This window comes from Pollachius pollachius (assembly GCF_949987615.1).
Source record: "Pollachius pollachius genome assembly, chromosome: 3".
NCBI classification, from domain to species: domain Eukaryota; kingdom Metazoa; phylum Chordata; class Actinopteri; order Gadiformes; family Gadidae; genus Pollachius; species Pollachius pollachius.
The window spans coordinates 2,159,862-2,186,646 of NC_136936.1; the positions used below are offsets into that span (position 1 = coordinate 2,159,862).

At 44.4% G+C, this 26,785-nt stretch overlaps 1 protein-coding gene across 9 annotated transcripts in view; it reads right to left on the minus strand.

The window, feature by feature from the left end:
- LOC307072885 (uncharacterized protein) overlaps window positions 1-26,785 on the minus strand; it is a 47,092-nt gene that overhangs the window by 3,499 nt on the left and 16,808 nt on the right. For 4 of the 9 annotated variants that reach the window (XM_079732432.1, XM_079732431.1, XM_079732429.1 and 1 more), the window contains 15 exons: window positions 23,878-23,973; window positions 22,879-23,088; window positions 17,961-18,074; window positions 17,313-17,369; window positions 14,740-14,787; window positions 14,616-14,642; window positions 12,056-12,105; window positions 11,887-11,939; window positions 11,491-11,717; window positions 10,723-10,979; window positions 10,223-10,348; window positions 9,996-10,131; window positions 9,824-9,910; window positions 9,363-9,439; window positions 6,798-6,867 (listed from right to left, as the gene is read on the minus strand). In XM_079732432.1, the coding sequence (XP_079588558.1) occupies window positions 6,798-6,867; window positions 9,363-9,439; window positions 9,824-9,910; window positions 9,996-10,131; window positions 10,223-10,348; window positions 10,723-10,979; window positions 11,491-11,717; window positions 11,887-11,939; window positions 12,056-12,105; window positions 14,616-14,642; window positions 14,740-14,787; window positions 17,313-17,369; window positions 17,961-18,074; window positions 22,879-23,088; window positions 23,878-23,973 (1,635 nt within the window). Of the gene's footprint in view, window positions 1-6,797; window positions 7,433-9,362; window positions 9,440-9,823; window positions 9,911-9,995; window positions 10,132-10,222; window positions 10,349-10,722; window positions 10,980-11,490; window positions 11,718-11,886; window positions 11,940-12,055; window positions 12,106-14,615; window positions 14,643-14,739; window positions 14,788-17,312; window positions 17,370-17,960; window positions 18,075-22,878; window positions 23,089-23,877; window positions 23,974-26,785 lie in introns of all 9 variants that reach the window. The other 5 variants (XR_013811703.1, XR_013811704.1, XM_079732433.1 and 2 more) reach the window with 4 other exon arrangements.

Here is a 26,785-nt window from a genome sequence, read left to right on the forward strand (position 1 = left end):
CGTCGGCGTCGGCATGGTTCGCCCAGACCGAAGCGCAGTTCGCGTTGCGGGAGATCACCGCGGATACGACGAGGTACTATTACGTTGTGTCAGCTCTTGGAAATTCAACAGCATCCAGAGTGGTGAGCCTCCTTAAAAATCCTCCGGCAAGGGAGAAGTATGCGGCACTCAAAGCCCACCTGTTAAAGACATTTGAACTGTCGGACGCTAAGAGAGCCAGCAGGCTTTTCTCACTTCAAGGGATCGGCGACAGCAAACCGTCTGAGCTCATGGACCGTATGCTGGATCTAATGGGTGAGCACAAACCCGATTTTCTTTTTGTTCAGCTTTTCCTGCGTCAGCTGCCTTCCCAAGTGAGGGCTGCTTTGGCCAACACCATGATCACTGACTGTCGGAGGCTGGCTGAGGAGGCTGATAATTTTTTCCTGGCGGGTCAAGGGCACTGTGTGGCCGCGATTTTTCCCGCGCACATCGCTCCTGTGACACTGGACGACTCCACGCTCATCGCTGCCACCACTTCTCGTCGGCAGCTGTCTTCTGACCCCCAGCAGTCTTCAGGCCCGCAGCAGTCTTCAGGCATGTGTTTCTACCATGCAAAGTTTGGACCGAAGGCTCTTAAATGCCGTCCGCCATGCAGTTACGGCGGGTTGGGAAACACCAGGGCCGGCGCTCGGTAGTGGCCATGAGCGTCGGCCGTGCTGGCAGGCTGCTTTTCATCCTCGACAGCATCTCCGGACGGTGATTCCTGTGCGACATGGGAGCACAGAGGAGCGTCCTTCCTGCTTCCCGTTTGGACATGGTGACCGATGGCCACGGCCCCCCTATGGAAGCTGCTAATGGTAGCCCCATCCGTACCTATGGAACGAGGTATATTGAGTTGTGTTTCGGAGGCCACCGGTTTGGCTGGGACTTTATTACAGCAAAGGTCTCCGTTCCCCTCCTCGGCGCCGATTTTTTGTGTGCGCATGGACTGTTGGTGGATGTAAAGAACCGCCGTTTGATTGACGCCATCACGTTTTGTTCCTATGCGTGCACGCTCAGCGGGGCTGACTCCATACGACTGTCTAGCATGCTCTCCACCTAAGATGACTTCCACCATCTACTTGCCGGTTTCCCAGCCCTCACTCAGCCTACTTTCTCTGCGTCTGCCGTGAAGCATGGTGTGGAGCACCATCTCGCCACTACTGGTCCACCCGTCTACGCCCGTGCTCGGCGCCTCGACCCGACCAAGCTTGCCTTTGCGAAGGTTGAGTTTGCGAACATGGAGCGCCTGGGTATAGTCCGCCGGTCCGACAGCCCGTGGGCCTCACCCCTCCACATAGTCCCCAAACCCGGCGGCGGCTGGCGCCCGTGTGGCAACTACCGGCGGCTAGATGAGGCAACGACGCCTGACCGGTACCCAGTGCCGAATATTCAGGATTTTTCGGCCCACCTGGCTGGTATGGTGATTTTTTCCAAGGTGGACCTTGTCCGGGGATATCATCAGGTGCCTGTACACTCACTGGACGTTCCCAAAACGGCAGTGATCACGCCGTTTGGTCTGTTTGAGTTCCTGCGGATGCCGTTTGGCCTTAAAAACGCAGCTCAATCTTTTCAACGCCTCATGGACTCTGTTTTGCGGGAGCTGCCTTTTCTTTTTGTGTACTTGGATGACATCCTAGTGGCGAGCACGTCCAAATCCCAGCACCTGGCGCACCTCCGGACGCTTTTTGAGCGGCTCAGCCAACATGGGCTAATTGTCAACCCCGCCAAGTGCCAGTTTGGTCTCTCCACCATCGATTTCCTGGGACACAGAGTCACTAAGGATGGTGCAGCCCCTCTCCCATCAAAGGTGGAGGCGGTCGCACATTTCCCACGCCCGCTCACTGTCAAGTCCCTGCAGGAGTTCCTCGGCATGGTGAATTTTTACCACCGTTTCATCCCTCAAGCCGCCCAGCTCATGCGACCCTTGCATGAGGCCTTGCAAGGTAAGCCCAAGCACGCTGTAGAGTGGACTGAGGGCAGGGACAAGGCTTTTGTTGCCACTAAGGCAGCCCTGGCGAACGCCACCATGCTGGCACACCCTTCTCCCACAGCCTCCATCGCCATCACCTCGGATGCCTCGGACTACGCTGTCGGTGCCGTCTACGAGCAGTGGGTGGGCGGGGCCTGGCAGCCACTTGCCTTCTTCAGCCGTCAGTTGCGTCCCAACGAGCAGAAGTACAGCACTTTCGACCGGGAGCTGCTTGGTCTCTACCTCGCCATCAGACACTTTCGTTCCCTGTTGGAGGGTCGACACTTCACCGCTTTTGTCGACCACAAGCCGCTGACTTTCGCCATGGCCAAGGTGGCTGAGCCGTGGTCCGCCCGCAACGTCATCTGTCCTACATTTCCGAGTTCACCACGGATTTACAACACGTTGCCGGTAAGGACAACCAGGTGGCGGACTGCCTGTCACGGGCTGTGGTAGGAGCAGTCCATCTTGGTTTGGATTACAACCGCATTGCAGCGGACCAGACCACAGACCCAGACGTGCAACTCCTGAGGACCTCGACAACAGGGCTGAAAATAGAGGATGTGGTTTTTAGCGATGCCGGCACCACGCTCCTGTGTGACGTCTCCACAGGCAGTCCTCGCCCAATCATTCCCACGGGATGGAGACGAAAAGTTTTTGATGCCATCCATGGTCTTTCCCACCCAGGTTCGAAGCGTCACAGAGAATGGTTGCGGCTAAGTTTGTTTGGCACGGCCTCAAGAAGGACGTTAGGGACTGGGCTAACACCTGTCTTGAGTGCCAGCGGGCCAAAGTGCACCGCCACACTAAAGCCCCGTTGGAGTTGTTCCCGGTGCCGGAGAGACGGTTTGACCATGTGAACGTGGATCTGGTCGGCCCTCTGCCCTCCTCTCACGGTTTCACCTACCTGTTGACCATGGTTGACAGGACCACCCGTTGGCCTGAGGCTGTGCCACTGACGTCGCTAGCGTCGGTCGAAATGACACGGGCGTTTATCAGCACCTGGGTTGCCCGTTTCGGCACTCCTTCCGACATATCCTCTGACCGGGGCGCGCAGTTTACTTCTGAGCTGTGGAACGCTGTCGCACAGAGCCTCGGAGTGAAACTCCACCACACGACCGCATATCACCCACAGGCTAACGGACTCTGTGAGCGATTTCATAGGTCGATGAAGGCTGCTCTTCGTGCCAGCCTCAAAGACAGCAACTGGGTCGACAAGCTCCCATGGGTACTGCTTGGCATCAGGACTGCACCAAAGGAAGACCTACAGTCCTCCTCCGCAGAGCTTGTGTATGGCCAGCCGCTGCGGGTTCCAGGGGATTTCGTCCCTGGCACCACCGTTCCTTGGTCTGCCACTCTCCAGCGGTCCACGCTACTGGACAATGCAAGGCTTTTCGCACCTGTCCCCACTTCCCGTCACGGCCTCCCTCAGTCGCACATCCCCGCTGGGCTTCGGACGGCTGACTACGTTTTCATTCGCCACGACGCCCACAGGGGACCGTTACGCCCCCCCTACGAGGGCCCTTTCCGGGTTTTGGAGACGGGGGACAAACATTTTGTGGTGGACATGGGCGGCAGGCCGGAGCGACTCTCCATTGACCGCCTCAAGCCAGCTCACTTGGACGTGGCCAGGCCCATTGAATTGGCTCAGCCCCCACGACGCGGACGACCTCCAGCTCTGCCCCTGCCCCCTGCTCCCCTCCCTCCCGGGACTCCCACACTCCAGGCCTCATACCCGTGTCATGGCGGGACGCCTGCCACAGTTGTGGCTCCTCAACCTCCTGTACGACGCAGCCGTTGTGGCCGGTTAATACGCCCGCCCCCGCGATGACTGTTTTGTTTTTGTTTTCTCCTGATGGTGAATTCTGGGGGGACATGTGTAGTGAGTGTTACATAATTCACCTACAGTATTTTGTTATGTGTTGTTCTTTACATTGTGTTAGGCATGTCTTTTACTGTCTCTGTGTTTCAGGGATCGCTGTCCCTTTAAGGATTACGAGCTTCTCATGACGCGGAGCCCGATGCGGCATATGTTCTCTTGCAGCACGTTTTTCCTGTTTTCAAAAACTAAATAAACGAGTCACACAACCGTGTGCTCAACGTGCGAAATTGTATCCTTCATTTAATGCAATTTCCACAGGGTAAAGATAAAACCGTTTGTCGCACCAACTTGTTCACTCATAACATAAAAAAAGTACTTAAAACAAACAACCTTGATAGTTCATTTAAATCTTGCTTCCATTTTAGATCAATAATTCTAAAAACCCATGCCTATCATATAGTTTGTCCCTTTTGCATTAAAATGAACACAGCTTACCTTCCATAGTTTATAGTAACGTGGATTTGCCCGGATTCCATATACTTTAGTTTTTCCCTGACACTTCCTTGAGGCTAACAGCAGATTTTCTATAGGTTAGAATATTTTCTTTGACATTACGAATTTCTATGACGTGTGTTTAATGCGTGCAGATAAGCAATCAACAATCTAGTGTAGAGAATAATCCTATTTCCTATCACTTTAATATGTAGAAGAGCTTTTGTCCAAACACAATACAGAGACCTTCAAAAGGGTTTACTTAGACAGAGGGACCCTCTCATGACCTGCTGGTTACTTTACACTTTTCGGCTTACATTGGTTTTTATCTTTTAATTGTAGGCTGTAAGCGAACAGTAAACCAATATATTTTGGCTATATCGGAAAGTTTGGTGACGTCTTTACATTATAATCCTTGTTTCAGCTTTTCAATACATCGACAACTGGTCAACAACAGTATATTTTATTAATATGATGGTTTTGGCCTGATTCAACGCAGGGCCGTCTCTAGTTATTTTGGTGCCCTACGAGAGATTTGGATTCGTAAACTTTGCTGGAGCGCATTTCTCTCATGTACCTGAACATAATTCCGCCTACAGAATCCATTAATTATGTTATGAAAAGTAATAAACACTAACTGGATAGTCTGATCACCACTGGTTTAATTTTTAACTGACAATTATTTGGGTGATTGAGTGCAGGCAGGTGAGCGGAAGGCATCTTGAGTGAGGGGTGCTGCCCTGCAAAAGCCACAATTGTAACCTTGAATCTGCCAAATTGAGGCTGATCTTTCTTTATATTTGCCTCAAACTATGATTAAATAGGTCTATTGTGATGGAAGCATTCTCTTGCTTCGTCTCACGCGCTCTCATTGTCGTTTTGCTTGCTCGCACACTCTAAAAATCATATATTACGTTGCATCCACAACATCCGCATCGATCTAAGAAAGATTGGAGCATGAGTTACAGACAGAATGAGGCTGCGTTACCGGAGAATGAGGGCGTCTTTTTTTGCTTAGGGGGACGCTATTTGTTAGATTCTAACAAATCTAACAAATACTGCGACAAATGTAGTTGATTTCTGTGTTCAACTGAGAAAACAGGGTGGAAGGCCAGGACCCTATAATGTTCAGCTAACTGTTGTCAATAATAATTGTTACGAGACTAGCGTATGTGTGTGCGCGGGAATGGCAGTGTGGGTGTTTGTGAGTGAACGAGCGAGGAGAGCGAGCGGTAGTGTGTGTCCGTTTAGTGAAGTTATGAATGAGTCCGGTTGTGTCTGTACAAACGTGTACAGGAAACTTAGTGAAACTAAGAATGAAGTACCCAGCCTGTCAATAATCGGTGGCTGCTTCATTCCGACCTATAAGCAGACCCACTGCCGGTCAAAGGGAAGGGTGCTACCCCCGAGAGAACATACATATCATAATTAGTATGATTTGATTAGTATGATTTGATGGAGTTTAAACACGTTTTTTTGCTGCGACTAACCGACCAATGAAAACTTCTCAACGACTAACTTTTGGTCAACTATTAGGGGGCAGCCCTAGCCCAGAGTCGCAACCGGAAATCACACTGGTTCTACAAATGAAGCCCCTGCTGTGGGAGCAGCTCCTCAGGTCATACTGGTATGATCACCAGTCCTGCTGCTGCTGTAGCTCTACTGGTGCTGCCACCAGTATGGTCAGAGATAACGAAGCAGCCCAAGAGCCCCAGACCCCCAGGGAAACACCAAATTGACAGGGAGGTTGGGGTCTCACAGAGACGCAGAAATACGACTATATTACTAAGGGGTTCACTTACACTGGGAGTGAGGACTTCTCTCAGCTTCAGTGTGTCATATGTGCACAGTTTCTGTCTAATAACTGTTTGAAACCTTCTCTCAAGCCAAAAGGAGATTTTTGAGCGCCAATTGAGACAACTTTCTAACACCGACAGATAGTATTAGGAGGGCAGGGCTAGCGTCTTACATGGTCAGATATATACTGGCTAAGTCAGGCAAGCCTCAGGGGTTTGGAAAAAGTACTATTCCACATACAAGCCAGTGGATTCTCTGCATTCAGAATACAAACAAAAAACATTATGGTGAGCTGTGGGTGGTGCTGGGGTCCACAGTAGGATGGAGAGTGTCCAAGGGGGTACACGACTTGATGATACATGACATGAGTTTGGGAACCACTGAATTACATGAGTGAAATAAGGTTTAAATTGTTTTTTGACGGGAATAAGTTATTCTAGTTTTTATGTGTCCTGTAGACAACTTAAATAATAGATGGTTGTGGTCTAACATATAGTCAAATAGATTCCCTAGCATCAATTTGTGGTAAAATGGACAAGACATTGTCCAGATGAACAGGGTGAGACACGTATGTTCATGACTGATTGTGAATATTTGATAGAATTACAGCAAAAATGGGTCTGGATTAGTTCATATTGACCATATTGATCAGTTACATAACTGCAGCTGTAACATACAATTAAATCAACTCACCTTCTGCCAGAGTTGCCCTGGAGGGAGCTGGAGGGCTGGATGTGGTTCTGGATGTTGCTTGGCCTGCAGGCTGTGTTTCACCAGAGGTAGTATGGAAGAAATTAATGATTATATTCTAAGGTAAACCATGATTATTATTATTAGGCCTATATATCTAAGGGTAGAAAGCATCTAAAAACGTCTCTGGACTCTTATCTAGGACTTGGCACAGCACCAGGGAGTCTGGGGCCAGAGCTGAGTTAGAAGTCAACACGACACCAGAGACTGTGGGGTCAATGCGTGCTGACCTCCGCCTGGTGTTTTACATTAGTGTTGCCGGCCACTCGCTGAAAGGGATGAGTGATTGATCGGCCATGGGTGGCCGTGGGCGGACACCTCAAACAAGAAACAGCTTTGTACGTGAGGATAAAAAAGAGGCCGGGATCTGTTGACCGGCAGTGCTTTGCAAACTACTCGGCTTTGTTGTTGTCTTTTTAACGATAAAGTATTTTTGTCATACTTGCTCCGGACCCCTCGATTTCTTTTACTCTCTTAGTTAGTTGAAGTGATAGAACTCGGTTATTTTCCACCACAGTAGCTGGAGGGCTGAATGTGCTGCTGGATGTGGCACCAGATATGGAGCAGGCACCTAGCCTCTAGCCACAAAAACAAAATATTGATGTTAGGCTCCACAACGTCCAAAATGGTTAGCTTTTGTAATAGCCAGCTCACCGTATAAATTATGTCAAAAACCTGTTAAAAGATAAATCTGGTGTAAAATGGATCTGGGATATGTTTGGTATGATAACAAGATGGAATGTTCGTTTGGGAGCAAAAAAGCGCATATAGACGCATTCTTAAGTAGGCTGTTTTTAGCAGATTCTACCAAAACGCTATAAACTTGGAACGATAGGGGCACGTCTCATGGTAAAAACTAAATCACTATTTTAAACCACTTACGAGGCTAGATGTAGCCCAACACATGAGTAGATTGGCGAACACAGAGCTTGCGTGTTGTTTACGGATGTCACAAGCTCTGTGTTCGTCAATCTGCTCATCGAGTCCTAAAATCAAGATGGCGTTGAAGGGTGAACTACTGATGGTATTATGTGTATAAAATGTCCTTTTTAATAAACAATCTGTACAATCAATGCCTCGTTTTATATGTTAAGACCCTTATTATACGACCAAAGAAGTGTTGGGCTACTCCTAGCCTTGTAAGTGGTTTAGAGTAGCGATTTAGTTTTTACCATTACACATGCCCCTAACGTTCCAAGTTTATAGCGTTTTACATTTACATTTACATTTAGGGCATTTAGCAGACGCTTTTATCCAAAGCGCTTACAATAAGTGCATTTGTTACAATAAGTACATTTTTCATAAGTGAAACAATATATCGCTGTCAGTACAGTAAAGACGTTCATGGAACCAAGTGCAAGTATTACAATCGCTAGGCTAACCCATTCCCCGTGTAAAGCAGCGATAGCAGCTACTGTAGATGCTACACAATTAAGTACCTTGAATAAGTGCAATGTACAAGTGCCAGGACGTACAACATTCAATGGTGGATGTGCATTGGTTTCTATGCAGAGTCGAGATGAACTCTGAACAGGTGAGTTTTTAGTCTTTTGCGGAAGCTGGTTAGCGACTGTGCGGTCCTGACATCGGTAGGGAGCTCGTTCCACCACTGAGGTCCCAAAACAGAGAAAAGTTGTGACTTTGCTGATCGACCTTTGCTTGCTCTTAGCGATGGCGGTACCAGACGTCCAGCTGAGGTAGTTGAGCGGAGGGATCGAGCTGGGGTGTGTTGCTTTACTAATGCTTGGAGGTAGGCAGGGGCAGTTCCATCGACTGCCTTGTATGCCAGTACCATCATCTTGAATCTGATGCGAGCTATTACAGGGAGCCAGTGGAGGTCTCGGAAGAGGGGGGTTACATGGGAGAACTTTGGTAGGTTGAACACGAGGCGCGCTGCCGCATTCTGGATGCGCTGCAATGGTTTAATCGCAGAGGCAGGGAGTCCAGCCAGGAGCGAGTTGCAGTAGTCGAGGCGGGAGATGACCAGTGATTGGACTAGAAGCTGAGTTTTGGTAGTATCGGCTAAAAACAGCCAACTTAAGAATGCGTCTATATGCGCTTTTTTGCTCCCAAACGAACATTCCAACCCCTTATCGTACTAAACATGTCCCAGATCCATTTTACAACAAAATTTCTCCTTTAAGATATATTGAAAGATACAAGTGTGTTGATTTGTTAAAAGTTTGATTTTATGGTTAAAAATTGACCAAGTTACGTAGTCTGAAATTGTTTGCGGTCCTCCCATTATAAAGTGTTGGATATTTAAAAAACTGAATTATTTTTGTTAAAAAAAGTAGCAGCGCATGATTCCAAGCAAATATGGACATTTTACAAATGGAATGGAGTCTAGCTCAACAAAATGTAGGAGGAGTAGAGTGCTAAGTATTGGGAATATAGTATAATAAAGCCTAAGAAGAACAATAGTTGAGCGCTGCACTCACCTAATAATGACAATATAGTAGTGTATTATCAATTACACATAGACCACAAATAGTTGGCTGAACGTACATGCTCCGGAGAGAGGCGAGGTAAAGATCGGAGGTCAGATTTCCCTTGTCCAGCAACTGGGGAAATCGGCAGATGATCTAATAATGTTATAGAGCAGACAAAGTTAGACGATTACAAGCAAAATCATGTAGCCGTAGCATGTAGCTAGCCACAACTAATTAAAGCTTTGCTTTCCTCATCTTCTCTCCGTTTTCTGAATTGCACAGCTGAAGGCTTGAACCTTTTATTGTGGAAACCTTTGTGAACTCTGATCAGTCGGATCGGTTCAGAGCAGCGTTGGGATGCTTCTCGCTTTCTGAAGTTTTTTCACCGTGCATAAAAGTTAAAATATGTTCGACTTTGGGCAGTGGTCCCACGGCAGCCCCGCTCGTCGGCTGATTCAACGTGCCTAATAATCCTACTATCCGATTGAAACACCAACAATGATCCAAACAACACAACACCACAAAGAAAAAGTGTACCTCTCTGTCTGCTGTTGGTCATCTGGATCTTCTTCAAAAGAAATCTGAATATTTTCGATAGATTTGATTTCTCGCTATTCCAATCATCTAGGATTTGCCATAGAAAGTGTCATGTGTCATGAGTCTTACCATGCAAACCACAAAACAAATTGAAATTGTGTACATTGGTTACCTTTGTTGATTGTAGCAGACCACAAAGGTTCATCACAGTCTGAGTCCATGAGAAACAATCTGAAAGGAGGACGCTCAACGAAGCGTGCTTCAGAAAAGCCCTTCAGCGCTAACACTTCAGTGACGAATTCTAGTTTCTGTACACACACAAACACAGTTAGACACAATGCTTTCTCTTTCCGTATTGCACAAAACAACAATGAGAATAAATGGCAGCACAACAAATACCGGAGGCTCAATTTTCTTTTCTGGCTCGCTTGTGAGGTGGTAGAACTTCTCTTCCAGCCTACAGTTGGCCGGTTTGTAAATCTTGATGCATTTCTTCCTGGATTTGTTCACCTGCTTTTCGATAGCCTGCACACACAGGAACAGGAGGGCAGGACCCAATGGTCAGAGATGGAGAGAGGGAGGAAGAGTGAGAGGGAGGGATTAATATGGGAGATGCTAGTTATTTTTAAGATAGCAGATCACAGAAACAGAAAGACAGATGGACCGTCAAGAGAGGATGTTAAATGGAGTTGCCTAGGCTAGCCTAGTGAAGTCTAGCCTAGCCCAGTCCAGCCTATTTTACTGTCTCCCATTTTAGCCCAGTTTATCCCAGCTTGGTCTACCACAGCTTAGCTCATCTTAGTCTAGTCTGTCCGTCTATCCCTATCCATGCATCTGTTTATCAACACACAGGCACTCTGGTTCCATTACTGACTCATTGGTCCATTTTGCTTCATCACCTGGATCTCAGAGTCGTCGTTCGGTGCCAAAAACAGGTGGAAGATGAATTTGTTTTTGTGGTATTTGTTCAGCTCCTTGTAAATCAACACCAACGCGTGGTGCTTCATCTTCTGACTGCTCGGAATGATGGGGCCCACATGAGAAAGTGAGGACACACGCCATATAACATGGCTCGCCTTGAAGTCCACCGTCGACTCAATGTTGGCATGGCGTTCCTTTACATGCAGAACACTGAAGCTCAGATCATGCACAGGTTCTGTGGGAACGTTAACATAACATAACATTATTCGAGCCTGTTGGGAAATGATAATAGCCAGTATGTACTTAAGTCTAGAGAAATACATGTGTAAGTAAAACAATAAACATTATATTATATGTTTCCAATGACAATTTTCTAATCCAGATTGCATTTTTTAAATAAGCAGGGATCTTGTGAAATGTGAAAACAAGAGGAAAACTGAACTGGGAGCCTTGTGATGGAACATCCTTCAAAGTTCCATGGTTATGAATAAAATATTAGAAAAATGGAATTGCTTTGCCTTTTTAGTATTTTTTAAATATTAAATAAAACAAAGGGAAAAACAACCAATAGTGAATGTCGATTATCCAAAGTTGATATGAGCTGCGTGAGTCAGCCCAATTTGAAACCAAGAAATTACCAGAATGGTTGGTCAACAAAACACTGCCAAAGCTGCCATGCACACAGAGATTCTTAGAATGTTCGGCCTATGAATCCCCCCCTCTTCACAGTCAGAATGTGTTCTTACCAGCAAGGCACAGAGAGTGTGGGAAATGGATAAACTTGAGCACAGATGGATCTTTGTTGACCACATCCACATCATAAATCGATCCAGCAGGTCTCCAGGAGTCCTTGAGGAACTCAGAGAATTTGAACCAGGACAGGACCGAGTAGCGGACCAGAGCCTGCTCCGACACTTCAAACACCAGACCTGTAGCCGAACACTCAAAGGTACCCTCGCCTTCCAGCTGTACCCTAACACACACACACACACACACACACACACACACACACACACACACACACACACACACACACACACACACACACACACACACACACACACAACATAATCTGTTTGCGGTTGGGACCATATTATTCTGATAACCCCATTGGACTGATGTCAGGACTGAATGTCACTTACTGGAAGCTCCACTTAGAAATCCTCATTGGGGTAACCGTCACATACTCGGGAGTCTATAAAAAAGCATAAGCAAACAACAATAGAGAGCAATACTTCTAATTGTCTTAACTTTAAGGTAATTTATGTAATATAAATGTAATGTAAAGGTATTCATTTTGTTGAAATTTACCTGGTGAGCTGCTTTACATTTTTCACAATGTGTCTTGAAGTGCATCTCCTCTGTCAGGATAAATAATTACTGTCAGTAACAAGACCGACAGCATGTCCAGTGTGAGAATAATGTGGGCATTAAGCCCTCCAATTACAGTTGGCCTCATGATACACTGGAAGGCAGCATTCCTCAGTGAACCAGGATATATTTTATACACCCAGTGAGATACTACTGTTGTCGGCAGTGTTGGGACTAACGCGTTATTAAGTAACGCTTTACAGTAACTACGTTACTTTTGCGGTAACTAGCACTGTAACTAATTACTTTGTCAAAATCAGTAACGCGTTATCGTTACTGCGATTTAAACAGGCTCGTTACTCGTTACTTCACGTGCATAACCCAGAACTACAGTTTCCGTGGTGGACGTGAAGCGGACGTGAGTCACGTGACGCAGCGACGCGCAAGTAAATGAATTAAAACAATGGGGGTGTCACACCAAATTTGTACCGGGTGCCAAATTTGTACCGGGTACGTAATCCATACGTAATCCATTCCAAACCTGCCTGGCAACAGATGATCGCGTCGATTGACATCGGAAGGTTCAAGAACATTCGCGAAGTCGTTCATTGAGTTCAAGAACATTCGCGAAGTCGTTCATTGAGCGCGACAAGACAGATAGCCCTAACTTTACAAATTACATTTATTAGCGTTCCTAACTTTATATTTGTATTGCATTTAATCGTTTAATCGAATTTAGCTAGTAACCTCTGTGTTTAATGTGTAGTAAACCGAGTGTTTAACCGCGAATGTTCTTGAACCTTCCTACGTCAATCGACGCGATCGTCCGCGATAATCTGTTGCCAGGCAGGTTTGGAATGGATTACGTACCCGGTACAAATTTGGCACCTGGTACAAATTTGGTGTGACAGCGGCAGTCGACGACGGTCCAGGCGTTGTATTTCTCTCATGGAAATATGCACATTATTTTTCCTTTCTGACAGTAAAAGACATAAGGAATATTTTGGTGACCTGTCATCTTTGTGGAGGTTCGAAAACTCTAGCCACATCAAAAACTAGCAATTCTAATCTGATGAAACATCTTCAGAAACAACACGCATCTACCAAGCTAGTTGAAAAAGACTCTGAAGGTAACACAGGTGATGCTGCTGCTAACGTCAGCTCCGCCGACGCTAAAGGAGAAGCCACTCCAGCCAACGAAACAACGAAAGCTTGATTTTACAAAGCCTGTTGCCCCTGTTGTTGTCTATAACCCAGACACAGCTAAACAAATGATGGAGATGTATGGACAAAGACTGATACAGACGTAGACATACTAACATAGACTACTAAAGCAAATTATCCTCCATTATTGATTTCATCAGTTGTTTTATTTATCTAACTATCTATCTTGCTAAATGGTTTGAGGCACAGTTTAATTTTTGCACTGCCAAAACTATACTTTGTACCTGTTTCAATGGCTACGATAAATATGCCTATCAAAAGTTTCAAAACATACTGTATGTTGTGTTTTGTTGATCGACTGCTTCATCGTAGTGATACTGGGTACAATGATCAAATTTTACAGTTGTTTTGTCGAACACTATGCCACATCAACCCCAAAATAATGTGTGTGCATTTGTAGAGGGTTGGAAACAGTTGGAAACAATGGAAATATTTCATTCATTTGCACTCACACTACTACACTGTTATGGCACGTTCAGGTCACTAGTGGCGCATTGCGCTTGTGGTAGGATAGGACTTACATGTAAGCAAGCCAGAGGACTGGCAGCCTCCCTAGCTATCCAGTTAGGGAGGCAACACATAAGATACAAATAAGATAATTTAGAAAAAAAAAGTTACTTTCCCTAGTAACTAGTTACATTTACATTTACATTTAGGGCATTTAGCAGACGCTTTTATCCAAAAAAAAAAAAAAAGCAAAAAAAAGCATTTGTTACAATAAGTACATTTGTCATAAGACGTGAAACAATATATCGCTGTCGGTACAGTAAAGACGTTCATAGAACCAAGTGCAAGTATTACAATCGCTAGGCTAACCCATTCCCTGTGTAAAGCAGCGATAGCAGCTACTGTAGATGCTACACAATTAAGTACCTTGAATAAGTGCAATGTACAAGTGCCAGGACGTACAACATTCAATGGTGGCTGTGCATTGTTTTGTTTTTTTTTGGCGACTCTTCGATCCTGACATCGGTAGGGAGCTCGTTCCACCACTGAGGTCCCAAAACATAAAAAAGTTGTGACTTTGCTGATCGACCTTTGCTTGCTCTTAGCGATGGCGGTACCAGACGTCCAGCTGAGGTAGTTGAGCGGAGGGATCGAGCTGGGGTGTGTGGCTTTACTAGTGCTTGGAGGTAGGCAGGGGCAGTTCCATCGACTGCCTTGTATGCCAGTACCATCATCTTGAATCTGATGCGAGCTATTACAGCAGTTACCTTGAAAGTAACGAGTAACTTAAAGTAACTGAGTTACTTTTGAAAGAAGTAACTAGTAACTGTAACTAAGTTACTAATTTAAAGTAACTTGCCCAACACTGGTTGTCGGACACACTGCTCACCTTCATCCACTTCATCATCTTCGTCGCCTGGCAAAAAGACAAAACAGAAAGAAGGGTGAGGAGGTATGGAGAAACCCTGAGGTATGTAGTGTGAGAGAATTACCAGAAGGACCACAACTCTTACCAGAATCAGAACCGTCCTCAGGGATGTGATTTTTCCGGATTTTCCGACCTGAGAACATGACCAGTGTGAATCATAGAGATCCCTAAAAATAAATAAAAATCTGAAAAACATCACAATGTAATAGAATGCAATTTCCTAAACGCAACAGCTGCGATAAAAAAAGGGGTTGTTTTAAAGTTAAACAAATTCTTAAATTATATCCTGTATTTTTCCGCTGCTGCTGGGCTGTTGTAACAAACAAATTTCTCCTATGGAGGATTAATAAAGTTGTGTCTAAATGTTATATACTAGGTCTTTAATATCTGAGGGGTCGACGTGTTTCATGGATATTTTACCGGATGAATGTTGGATTGCATCAGAGACCAGGAGGGTTTTTAGTTGAACAGCAAGTCAAGACTGCTGACCACTTAGAATGGCTGAGCAGGACAGTTTTTTCAATAAGGCCTTTAGCAATAGCTGAATCACAAAGCAATTACAATGTGGTCAAAAGAAGTTGAAGCATTCAATGAATCTGTTTCATATCATTGTCACCAGATTAGAGATAACGTGTGACCGATTGGTTTTAGTTATCTATAGAAGCTATAGAAATGGAATGTGTGGACTCTGGTGGGTTCAAGAAAATGTCGACCTCCAGAAAAAAGTTTGCATTCGAAAATATACATCAGTCATGCGAAGTATGTTCGAAACAAGCAATAGGTGTAGAATTTGTATCCCAGAATCCTTGACAGATATTCAAGAAAGCCACACATCTTTGACCTAGTTTAAAAATGAAGTAATATTTATAAAATGAGGTCTCATTATGTTATTATATGATATATATATTATATATCTGGTGTGTGTGAAATGTATTTTGACTGGGAAGAACTATGATATAGAGCAGGTGTTTTCAAATTGGGTGAATGTGAGCCTCCCCTTAGAGTAGGTAAGGACAGCCGAGCCCCCCCCCCCCCAAAAAAAAAATATTTTCCCATCCGCCTGACCTAACACGCCTTTTCAGTAAATGCCATCTTTTTTGTGTTTCAGGCAATGATGACTTTCAATAACTAATCAAATGTAAATGTTTTTTAATATTGTATTTGAAGACACGCTTTTGATGGCAGAGGTGTTCGATGCGGGGCTCCACTGCAGAGAGAAATAAACGCAAGTCGTCCTCCACCTGCAGCCTTGATCTGTATTTGTTTTTAATCAGGGTCAGTGCGGAAAACCCACACTCACACAAGTAGGTTGAGGTGAAGGGGATTAGGACTTTCATAGCCTTTGTGGAGATCTGGGGGAACTCGCTCTCCACAGAACCAGAAATGCATTCAGGATCATATTTCCTACGTTTTTTCTCCTCCCTTAATGCTGACTTCTGGTGACTTGGGACAAGGAAACGATGCATTTTAAAACTAATACAAGCACGCACAATTACCGATATCAATAGAGCTGCATACAGATAATTATCTTTTCTCGCCTATTGAAAACCGCTGAAACAGAGGGTTATCCAGGTAGACTTATTACTCCTCAAACTAGGAGACTTCAACTCACCCAACGTGCCGTCGCAAATGGCATTAATACATTTTCTTTACTCTGCAAAATACTGTCATTTACAGAACTGACTTCCTCAGTTTACTTCTGCTAAACTGAATTGTTTCAGCATTTGTTCAAAGTGGCCCAAATAACCTAGCTGAATTTCCAAAGTGTGTCATGTTCTGTATTTGTCTTCATATTGTTAAGTGTTTGATCTCTCCTTGTCCACCAGATGTCCTTTCCTTCCTTTCCCCCTCACTTCACATCTCCAACCTGTGGTCACCTCATTCCCCTCAGCTGTGTTTTTATCTTCCCACCTGCAACTCATTCCCTGATTAGTCTCTCCCCATTTATAAAAGTTCACCTCCTTTGTTTCCTTGGTAAACAGGTCCTTAAAGACCGATTTAAAATGGGGAGCTTTAAGTAGGGTTATAAATGTTCTGGGACGGTCCAATTCTCTGAAGGAATCTGTTCCTCAGACAGGGAGCAGCACAACTGAATGCCCTGCCTCCCAATTTTCTTCTGGTTCTCCCAATGCCTCCAGCTCCATCAGGGAGACGGAGCTGGAGGAGCAGAGAAAGCAAGAGGCTGTTCAACGCACCCCTGCCAATTCTACAAACTGCTGCAAGTTGTTTTCTTTTTAAAAGAAAGAAATCTCTTTCATGACTTTAACTAGGAAAAAAAAAAATCTGCTATAAAGTAGGCGGTTTTGAGATAGCGGTTTTCGTTTTCGCCTCAAACTTCAACGGCCCAACTTGAATAGCATTAGCCATCACATTCCTTGCTGAATCTACCACACGCTTTCTTTTCAGGGCTGCTGTTTGAGAAACGAGTGGCGACTTAAATTTGACATTTCGCAACACCGGCTGGTAAAAGGCACGACACCGCGTACATTATACAAATCAAGCAGCTTATTTAAGCGTTGTTAAATTCCAACCATGGATACCATCTGTGCCAGTTAGCCTAGAACATGTCTTTGTTCTGCTTGGTGATGTCATCGTTACCTGTTCAAGGAACCGGAGTAATGTCGACATCACTGCCGTTGCCGGTCGCGTTAACATTACCTTCAGTCCTTTCGGGGTTCGGTGTTTTCTCCTGAACAGGTCCCACTTCAGGAGAGTCTGAGTTGAATGCAGTGATTATTGAAGTAAAGTCATTACTAAATCAATAACCAGCAATTATTGTATCTTTAGTTCATTGATACAGTAATTCATATTGCTAAATAAAGGATACATAATATAAAAATGGTATCATTTTATTTTATTATATTCATGAGAAATAACCATTTGAGAACTGTGACTCATACAGTCATCTTTTGAAAAGCGTTACAAGTGTCACACGGAAGTGTAGTACAAAGCAGGAGGCCTCAGTTACACTGGTGCATCCGATCACACTTTTGTGATCGGATGCACCAGAAGGTACCCAGGTCTAACGTCCATACTAGGTTCTTTAATACAAACTCTGTGGCCTTTATTTATTACTCCATTCGGTTTTTACACCTGCTTTGAGTTGGCAATCCTTGGTCATCTTACCTTTTAATCAATGCATGACAACTCGAAGATCACCTCAGTCATGCATTTGACTCATGTTCAAAATAAGCCATAGGTTTAACATTCGTATCCCAGAACCCCCAACAGTCATTCTAGGAAGCCACACACCTTTGACCTAGTCCAAATAAAAATAAAAAAAACTACTAAAACAAAGAGACTCACCCAGCATGCTACCAGCTCTCCTGTCCAGAGGGTCGGACAGCTCAAAGTCGGACAAGCTCCCCTGTCCGCAACCGCCTGACGAACTCGGACCATCCATTTGATTTGTTTCATGTTCTGAAAGATACATTTATAAACTTACATAAAAGACAATATTGAATAGTTATTTTGCCTTCACGCTATAAGAATCAAATAAATGTGGAGAAAAACATTGAGTTACCAAGGTATCACTCTCCCCCAATACAGATACAGTATGCTACCATTGTAGTTGCCAAGAGGTGATTGGTTGCAGTCAGCCTGTTGTATGCGTGTATGTAGTATGTTGAATGTGTGTAGCTAGTATGTTGAATGTGTGCAGCTGGCCAAACCGGTACACAACTTTTTTTGTGCTACACAAAACAAAATGTATCCCATGCATTTTTGAATGGTAGCGTTTCTCAGACTATTTTCGTGCTGGATGAAACGAGCAGTGCACCCTCTAGTTATGGATCGTGCTCATGAAAATTAATCTATTGAATCGTATCCCAGAGCACGCTTCCTTCTCAACCACCAACTCACTCTGTGGATTATAGACTTCCTCACCAACAGGTCAAAGAGGGTGTTGGTGAACCACACCCTGTCCGACACCCTCTTCACCTTCACTAGCTCTCACCAAGGCTGTTTCCTCTCCCCACTCCACTTCATCCTCTACACAGATGACTGCAGATCCACCCAGACAAATTGTCACTTTGTGAAATTTACTGACGACACTGTCCAACATCACAGCTCAGCCCTGCAGGACTTTGTAGAATGGTGTGGAAGCTCTTGTCTTGAGCTCAACATAAGTAAGACCAAGGAGATGATTGTGACCTTCTCCCCCAAACAGAGACAGATGGCTGAGGCAGTCACCACTATCATCCAGGAGGAGCCAGTGGAGATAGTAGAGGAATACAAATACAACATTCTTTGACAACCTGCTAAGATTTACCTCTAACACAGAGGAAATTCAAAAAACGTGCCATCAGAGACAGTACCAACTCAGGAAGCTGAAATCATTTGGGATCAACAAGGACATTCTCACCACATTCTACTATGCCTTCATTGAAAATGTCAAGACCTTTTCCTTTACTAGCTGGTTCCACTCTATCACCCTGCAAAACAGGAACCGCCTGTTGAATGTGGTTAAGGTCTGCTGAAAAATCATTGGGCATCCTGTTCGAACTCTCCCCGCCCTATATGATCAACAGACAGTAAAATCAGCACGTAGGATTCTTCAGGACCCCTCCCATGTCCTGTTTCCTGACTTCAAGTGGCTCCCCTCAGGACGCAGACTCCGCTGCCAGGCTGTCGTACACAGAGGAGGAAGGCAACCTTCATCCCCAGGGCTGTCCAGCTCCTTAATGCGGAACACTGACTTATGAACATGCTGCAATGCACTTTATAATTTAAGCCCTTTATGAAGCACTTTTTACCCATGTGTTGAATGTTATTTTGATGTGTGTTGCTTGATTGTGTAGTGTGTGTTTGTGTGTATCGCATGTGTGAGTTGATTATGCAGTGTGTGTGTGTGTGTGTGCTGCTTGTGTTTGTTGATTGTGTCTCTTTTAGCTACTGTCATGCACCCCCTTTGAATTGCCCCTCTGGGACGAATACAGTGATTTGAGTTGAATTAATGTACTCAATGTAAGCACAGTTCACTGTGCAAACAGGTTTATGAGTTACGTGTAAAGTGTAATTTAAACAATACTGATGAGGATTTATCGCCTTAATAGTGCACTTCAGTCCGTTACTAATTTAAAGATAAATGATTTTACTCCAATGATTTTACGCCGGCTTTTACTCCAAACAATAGCTCTGCTCCCAAGCGCTCATTGCCACAACAACGTTAAGTGTGGCAGCTGACCTGCCGTGAATTGTTTTGTTTTTGTCGTAATCTAATTTCCGCTGGCTAGGAAAAAGGCAGAGATTCCAAGCTGCCTTTTGAAGGCCACCCGCAGTGAACACAGTGACTCGTTTATTTTTTTAATCACTGATTCACAGACAGATTTGGTAGTGACACAGTCAATAACACAAATAACAAAAAGCTCATTGATTTAACAAGCCAGATTTATTTGAAACAATTCATTAATTGATTACGTGTGAGAGGTCATTCCTCATCCTGAGTGTGTATTGACTATTAATGTTGATTGAAATGCTCATCGCAAGCTTCCTATCTATATCCGTTGTACCCCTACTGTCCATAGAGACTTGTTGCCACGCCCCAATGGTGGTGGTGACATAAAACAGAAAGAGGGCATTCAAATATACAATGATCAATTAGGAGTCTAAAGCCCTACAGGAAGTGATGCAATGAGTAGGTGACTTCTGAGTCAAGGACAGTTACAAGTAAGCTATAGACTTGTGGACAGGTTTATATCAAAGAGGGTCTCAAAGGACATATACGATTATCAATTTCGGTGCTCCAGCCCTTCAAGAAACTACTAACAAGGCATCAGCAAGTGCTCCATCTTGTTGCGCCTAACCCAGCAGCTTGTTTGCAAGATTTTGAGCTGAAGTTCTTCCCAGACCTACACCCTAGCTACCCGACATGCATATCTGAGAATCAGTCCTCTTTTTAATAATGACAAAAAGTTGTGAGCGAAATGCACACACTTTTTTTATCTCATAAAAGCCGTGGTGCCGGATCCTTTTGACCCCAGACTTCAAAAACTTGTCCACAGGCCAGCTGTGTCTACACGCCTTAAGGCACAAATTTACACCTCCATCCCACAAGAAATGGGGACTTCAAAATACCCGCTGTTTTATGCCCATTTACTGTTGGAGATCATGCCCATTTTCCCGCCCTTTCGAGATAGCTAGAGATGCCAAAATGTATTAGCACATTCCTGGGGTCCCCGGAACGACATTTATGACATTTGGGGTTCTAGCGCCTACAGAAAATGATTTCCAGTTTTTTTGACAAAGCCTCTCAGTGGTGTTGCATGCAAGACCTAGTGGATAAGAATGTGGTGTAAAAGACAGTTTTTGAGAAGTCCTACCAGAAGGTCAGACCGCCCTGATATTTGAGAACCTTATTCTAGGGTCTGACTGGGCCCTACACCGAACCTTGGCCCTCTCGGACCCCGAGGGCAGGGAGGGAGTGTCCGTGATTTCGGGTTAGGGTTAGGGTCCGGCTTATTTCCAGAGACCCACAATTTTCACAGTGCAATCCCAAGATGCACCCTGGTTGAAGGTCTAATGGTCAAGTTTCTATCTCTCCCAATGAATTTAGATACATTTCTAGGAACGGCTTGTGTTTCCAATGCGTTTTAATTTGATGATGATGCTGCTGTGTGAACACACACACACACACACACACACAATTCAAGAGCAAACTAGACTCTTCCGTCTTCTTGCACACTCAAAAAAAGTGGTTGATAATTCAGATCGATTTTTAGAAATTAAACAATTATTAATCTGGTTCCTTATTCCTATAAGTATGCAGCTTGCCATATTCATTGTACTCAACAACATAAATATTCAGTACACACGAAGCATGAATAATAAGCACTCACATATGAGTGACTCATTGCCTTGGTTGCACTCTGGGAGGCGCTGTTCTGTTTATGGCAACAACACAATTTACGGCAGCTACGAGTGTGCCCGGGAGTAAAGCTATCGTTTGGAGTAAAAGCCGGCTGAATCGTTTACCTTTAAATTAGTAAATGACTAAAGTGCACTATTAAGGTGATGAATCCTCATCAAGGTTTGACAGTACATGGAAATCTTTGCAATGTGAACTGTGCTTATATTGTTTACATTAATGTTCCTCATCACAGCGTCCCGCTCCTATCACAGGAATCTAGAATGTTTGGGGGTTGTTCAGAATATTTTGTTCATATAACATGTATTAAATACAGGATATATGCGTGCATGTTACAGAAAATGAAATAATGGCCATTGGTCGTAAACAAGGGAAAAACGGCGTTTTGGGGGCTTAAAAACGCAAAAATCTGAAACCACCCTCCAGTGGAAAACTTGAATACGCTCCGCCGTAGCGCTTCCGTCTACACTGCCAAGACGCAAAACTCTGCTCACGTCGCGTACGCGTTTACGTCACATACAGCGCCAGTACAGGGAAATAAACAAACATGTTGGATTATTTCTATGCGTCGGACCGCCAAGCTGCTCTGGCAGCTCTAAGAAACTTACAGGAGTCTTTCCACGAAATGTACAGGATATGTACAGATATTATTACTGAACAGAGAAGGATCTATAATTATGTTTTGGTTTTAGCGGCGCAGATAAGAGAAGGAAGATTCTACGCATGCGCTCAGACATGGCGGTGTTGTGTGATAGTGTATCACAGCACCATCTAGCCGCCTGACATGCATACCCAATCGAATTCCACACACTTTTGCGTCACCGTATGCACGCAGATTTCCTCCCGAAACGCTTGTCTAAACGTGGAATATAAAGTGAAGACGCGAAGCCGCTTTTGCGTCTTCTGTTCAGACCGTCATCGTGTAAACTTAGCCTTGAACCATCGTTCTCAAACCTTTGTGCTTACCTTTCTTTAGAAAGAAATCAGTAAGGAACATATTTTTTCTCTTTCCCTTCTTTATTTTCTTCTACGTGACCCCGGTTTTCCTTTCTTGGTGAAAGACGTGACTATCGTGGTGCAAATTAATGCTCCAGCTTTAGCAGTCCTCAATCATTCATTCAGCATCACTGTTTTGGGGAATCCTCGTGCAGCGGTGGAATTAACCATTTTGTGCTTTCTGTAAGGGGTGAAAGTGAGCCTCCACTATTTTTACATATGAAAAGTTCAGCCAATTCAAAAGGTATTTATGACATTATATACTTGGAAACAAAAAACAATCTTTCATCCCAGGCTTTGAGGGCCCTCTCCCCATTGCTTCCCCCCACTATGACGCCCCTGTTTGTGGGTGAAGTACGTTACCCATCAATAATTGATGAGTCTCAACCGGTAGGTCCTCCAGGTCTTCCAGACCTCTCAGCAGGTCCTGTGCTGTGGCCTTTCCTTGTCTTCGGTGCTGCAACAGCAACGACATATTGCCTTTCCGCTTGGTTGCATTTCTCTTTTCTGCCTTGATGTCATCCAGATCTTCGGTCTTCAGCCCAAGATGGAGCTTGTGGGACAGAACCTGCCCTGCGGAGCGGATATCAGTAAACATTTACACTGCCAAATACGCCCGTCTTATGCACGCCTTTTCCCGGTATGGTCCGTGCGTTTAAACTGGCCTGAGTTCGCACCCAAATTTACCCTCTCGGACCCTACACATATAAGCCGACGGTAGCTCAGTTTTGCTCTCCTGGTATCGCCCTTCAGTTTTTTTTATTTTATTTTTTATAGTTTTGTTATTGTTTGATGATTGCATTTTATTCTGTTTTATTTTTGATAAGATAAGAATGTTGCAGGATGAAATATGATGCATGCTTTATATCTGAGGGTTTTATTATGGACGGGTTACATGGATATTTTAACCTATGAATTTTAGATTGCATCAGAGACCAGGAGGGTTTTAGAAGTACAGCCAGTTAAGACTGCTTCATTGTGCTACTTTTAAATCAGTCTTTTGTATTTTATTGTATGATATTATGTACCCTGTGTTTCTTTTGTCATCTAAAACCGTAAATTTCACTCGAAAATGTTTGAAACAAATAAAGACGAACTGGCAAAGAGGAAGGGATACACGCTGACATAATATACTATCAGGGGAATGTTAATGAGGGACAGGTGAGATAATTAAGGTGAGGGAGGACAATCAGAGATGAGAGAAACATAAGGACAGGGAGTGAAGTAATCAATGTAGAGGGTGAGACCCTAACCCTAACCCAATTTAATGCATCAGGTCAAATTTGAGGATCCGTGTTCAGGACCATGATTCAAAAGATTAATTTGAGTGAGTATTTCACTTCTATGTTCAATTTAACTCACCCAAGTAATGGTCACTCCCCATTTCGAGTGACGGAGGTGAGGACGGCTTCCCAGACCTTCTCACGGCCATCCTCTTCATATATTCACTTCCAAAGTCTGAAAAATGGTTAATACAACTTGTTTTGTTAAATAAGACATTTCTCTATGAAGATCCTCTACAAAGTTCTACAACTTAACATCTGGAGCTCACAGATTGAGACCTTGAACGGGTGAGCAGATAGGAGTCAATGGAGGATTCATAATACTGGATTGATGCGTTCATTATGGAAAGGATCCCTACAGAGAAATAAAACACGTTTCTTTACCTTTCTTCATCAAGTGATAACATAGATCACTATGTTAAGGATCATATAAGACAAATCACCACGTTTGAAAAAAAAAAAAACTGGCTCAAAGATACAACACACCAGGAGCGTCGCTAGGAATTGAAAACATTCGGGGCTGTAGCCCAGAAGTTAGAGTCCTTTTAAAACGGGGGTACGGGGGTTTCTCCCCCGAGAAAATCTTAAAATCGGGCTGAAGAACACGCAATTGTAACGTAGTTTGAGAAGTAAAGGAAATACCCATCGTCATGTCTGACTCACGTCAGGCAGGCCTACTGAGTAGGTTAATGTTCAGTTAAGGATAGGAAAGTGCACCACATGCGCCAGCAACCAAAATGAGACATTAGCAAAGCCTGTATCCAAATAAACACTGTCATGCGCCTACCCGATGTCAAATGGACCGGGTTGAATTCACTGCGGGTCTCCTGAATCTGTGCAAACTACAGCAGCACGAAACAGCAATAGCGACGTGATTCGCTATGCATTGAGAATCAAATTTGTTACATTTTGCAACAAATGATTCTAAATCTGCCCATAAATGTACAAGTCAGAATTTTGCGGTTTTCACTGGCGACAATATTGCATCTGTCAGTTTGCTGAACAAAATGTTAAACTTCAATAATTGTTCATAGTCCACTTATATAGTCAATTTATTTAAGCTCTCAACAGCATATACAGCTTCGCCACATCGGCGGGAAAACACGGCACACGCAAAGTACATCCATGGAATCAGCCGTTCAAAGCCAGTCTGCATGAACCGTATGACAACTGGATGGCAGGGGATGCGGACAAGGAATACACCGCAGGGGGGAACATGAGAGCCCCAGCTCGCCGCATACTAGTAGCCTGGGGGCTTAAAGCGTGGAACAAGCTGGATACGGAGCGGGTGAAAAACTCCTTAAAAGTGTGTGTGTTAGAGTTGGCTCAGTCGCGAACGAATCAGTTCGAATGAACGAATCTTTAAGACGAACGAACCGAACTGGTTCCTCTCTCTTGTTCGCTTCGTTCGTCTCGTTCGCCTCGTTCATTCTCAGACTCGACTCGTTCGTTCTCAAAATGCGCCATACTCACATCATTTGCACTACGAGCGGCATCAACCCTATGGTCCAACCAATTCATGCATTCAAGACACAACTTTGACCTACAATTTAATCGTCCATATCAGTGATAACATAAGGCCTCGCTTTTGATGGCAGAGGTGTTCGATGCGGGGCTGCACTGCAGAGAGAAATAAACGCAAGTCGTCCTCCACCTGCAGCCTTGATCTGTATTTGTTTTTAATCAGGGTCAGTGCGGAAAACCCACACTCACACAAGTAGGTTGAGGTGAAGGGGATTAGGACTTTCATAGCCTTTGTGGAGATCTGGGGGAACTCGCTCTCCACAGAACCAGAAATGCATTCAGGATCATATTTCCTACGTTTTTTCTCCTCCCTTAATGCTGACTTCTGGTGACTTGGGACAAGGAAACGATGCATTTTAAAACTAATACAAGCACGCACAATTACCGATATCAATAGAGCTGCATACAGATGTGTATCTTTTCTCGCCTATTGAAAACCGCTGATACAGAGGGTTATCCAGGTAGACTTTTTACTCCTCAAACTAGGAGACTTCAACTCACCCAACGTGCCGTCGCAAATGGCATTAATACATTTTCTTTACTCTGCAAAATACTGTCATTTACAGAACTGACTTCCTCAGTTTACTTCTGCTAAACTGAATTGTTTCAGCATTTGTTCAAAGTGGCCCAAATAACCTAGCTGAATTTCCAAAGTGTGTCATGTTCTGTATTTGTCTTCATATTGTTAAGTGTTTGATCTCTCCTTGTCCACCAGATGTCCTTAGACTTTCCCCCTCACTTCACATCTCCAACCTGTGGTCACCTCATTCCCCTCAGCTGTGTGTTTATCTTCCCACCTGCAACTCATTCCCTGATTAGTCTCTCCCCATTTATAAAAGTTCACCTCCTTTGTTTCCTTGGTAAACAGGTCCTTAAAGACCGATTTAAAATGGGGAGCTTTAAGTAGGGTTATAAATGTTCTGGGACGGTCCAATTCTCTGAAGGAATCTGTTCCTCAGACAGGGAGCAGCACAACTGAATGCCCTGCCTCCCAATTTTCTTCTGGTTCTCCCAATGCCTCCAGCTCCATCAGGGAGACGGAGCTGGAGGAGCAGAGAAAGCAAGAGGCTGTTCAACGCACCCCTACCAATTCTACAAACTGCTGCAAGTTGTTTTCTTTTTAAAAGAAAGAAATCTCTTTCATGAATTCAACTAGAAAAAAAAAAAATCTGCTATAAAGTAGGCGGCTTTGAGATGGCGGTTTTCGTTTTCGCCTCAAACTGCAACGGCCCAACTTGAATAGCATTAGCCATCACATTCCTTGCTGAATCTGCCACACGCTTTCTTTTCAGGGCTGCTGTTTGAGAAACGAGTGGCGACTTAAAGTTGACATTCCGCAACACCGGCTGGTAAAAGGCACGACACCGCGTACATTATACAAATCAAGCAGCTTATTTAAGCGTTGTTAAATTCCAACCATGGATACCATCTGTGCCGGTTAGCCTAGAACTTGTCTTTGTTCT